The sequence below is a fragment of the Gekko japonicus genome, unplaced genomic scaffold (genome assembly GCF_001447785.1).
Source record: "Gekko japonicus isolate JY-2015 unplaced genomic scaffold, Gekko_japonicus_V1.1 scaffold181, whole genome shotgun sequence".
NCBI classification, from domain to species: Eukaryota; Metazoa; Chordata; class Lepidosauria; order Squamata; family Gekkonidae; genus Gekko; species Gekko japonicus.
This window is the reverse complement of record NW_015171507.1, coordinates 188176-189443: the sequence shown is the minus strand read 5'-3', so window position 1 is coordinate 189443 and position 1268 is coordinate 188176. Positions and strand designations below refer to the sequence as shown.

General features: G+C 53.2%; 1 protein-coding gene across 1 annotated transcript in view; it reads left to right on the top strand.

Annotated features, from left to right (window-relative positions):
* The window catches only part of RILPL2 (Rab interacting lysosomal protein-like 2), a 10681-nt gene that overhangs the window by 5675 nt on the left and 3738 nt on the right, over positions 1-1268 (top strand). The window contains exon 2 of the mRNA XM_015419313.1: positions 808-959. Coding sequence (XP_015274799.1) covers positions 808-959 — 152 coding nt within the window. The remainder of the gene's footprint in view (positions 1-807; positions 960-1268) is intronic.

Here is a 1268-nt window from a genome sequence, read left to right as displayed (position 1 = left end):
TTTACAAACCCCCCCCCCCACAGCCTCTGCCTAGGGAAAGGGCAGCTGACATCATTCTCCTCTCCCCTATGAGGTATGTTATGCAACTGAAAATCCCAACTGCCTTGCGGGGGGGGGGGAGAGTTTGAGGTGTGGAATGAAGTGAAGTCCAATCAGCTTCCATATGCAAATGACCTTGGAACGCTGGGCGGGACTGCACAAAGCAGCCAGTCAACCCAGCCAGTGTCTTCTGAGTGGCAGTTCTTCTGGCCAAACACTAAAGGCGGGCATTTTAGAACGTTGGTCCCCACTATTCAATTATTATAAGGGAGAGATTCTTACTTTCTTCAACCTTTGACTAGGGGGGGGGGGCTCTGCAACTTACCTGGCTGCTTCTTGCTCTGACTGAGGGATGCTGGGAGCAGGGGGTGGGGCTTGTTGCATGTGCCCGCCCCCTGGGCTCTTTACTGCCAGAGCTCTGCTCCTGTGCGCTCCTGCAGGAAATGACCCCTGGGGTATTTATTGTAGGGAGGGGAAGGGAAAGGAGACTGTAAACCACTCCTTTGGGTAGTGAAGGGTGGGGTATAAATCCAATCTCTTCTCTCTTCTTCTTCTGTTATTCAGCTTTATTCTTTACAATCATCCCTGAAGAAAAAGGCGTTTTACAGTCCCCTCCCCCTTTTCGGCCTCACAACTGCCGTTTATATTTTCGTGTGTTTTATCCGATTGGTTATCTTGTAAGTCTGGTCACCCTTCCCCAGGCCACTGGGATGGGCAGTAAAATATCCAGATTGTTGTTTTTTTTAACCATCTTGTACGGCCTTCTAGGTCAGCCTGGGCCCCAACAAGATGGTCGTGGACCTGACGGACGCCAACCGGCCTCGCTTCACGCTGCAGGAGCTGAGGGAGGTGCTCCAGGAACGCAACCAGTTGAAGGCCCAGCTGATGGTGGCGCAGGAAGAGCTGCAGTGCTACAAAAGGTCTGGGGGGGGGACACACACACACATGACATAATGCTCCCTCAGAGCTGGTTTTCACCGCCATTCGCCTAGGACAGCAGGAGGGTGTCTCGACAGACTGTGCAAAATGTGTGGTTTCCCAGGCGGGATCAGGAGTTTTGCCATGCGTCCTTCATTAGACAGGCGGGGAGAGGTGACTCAGCGACTCTGGTTGTTAACTCTCTCCGTATTGATGTGCCCAGAGGGACCAGGCGCCACGGAAAAGTCTGCTTCCTGCACCAAACGCAGCTCCAAATAAGGGGATTACGGGGGGGGGGGGGGGAAAGAACA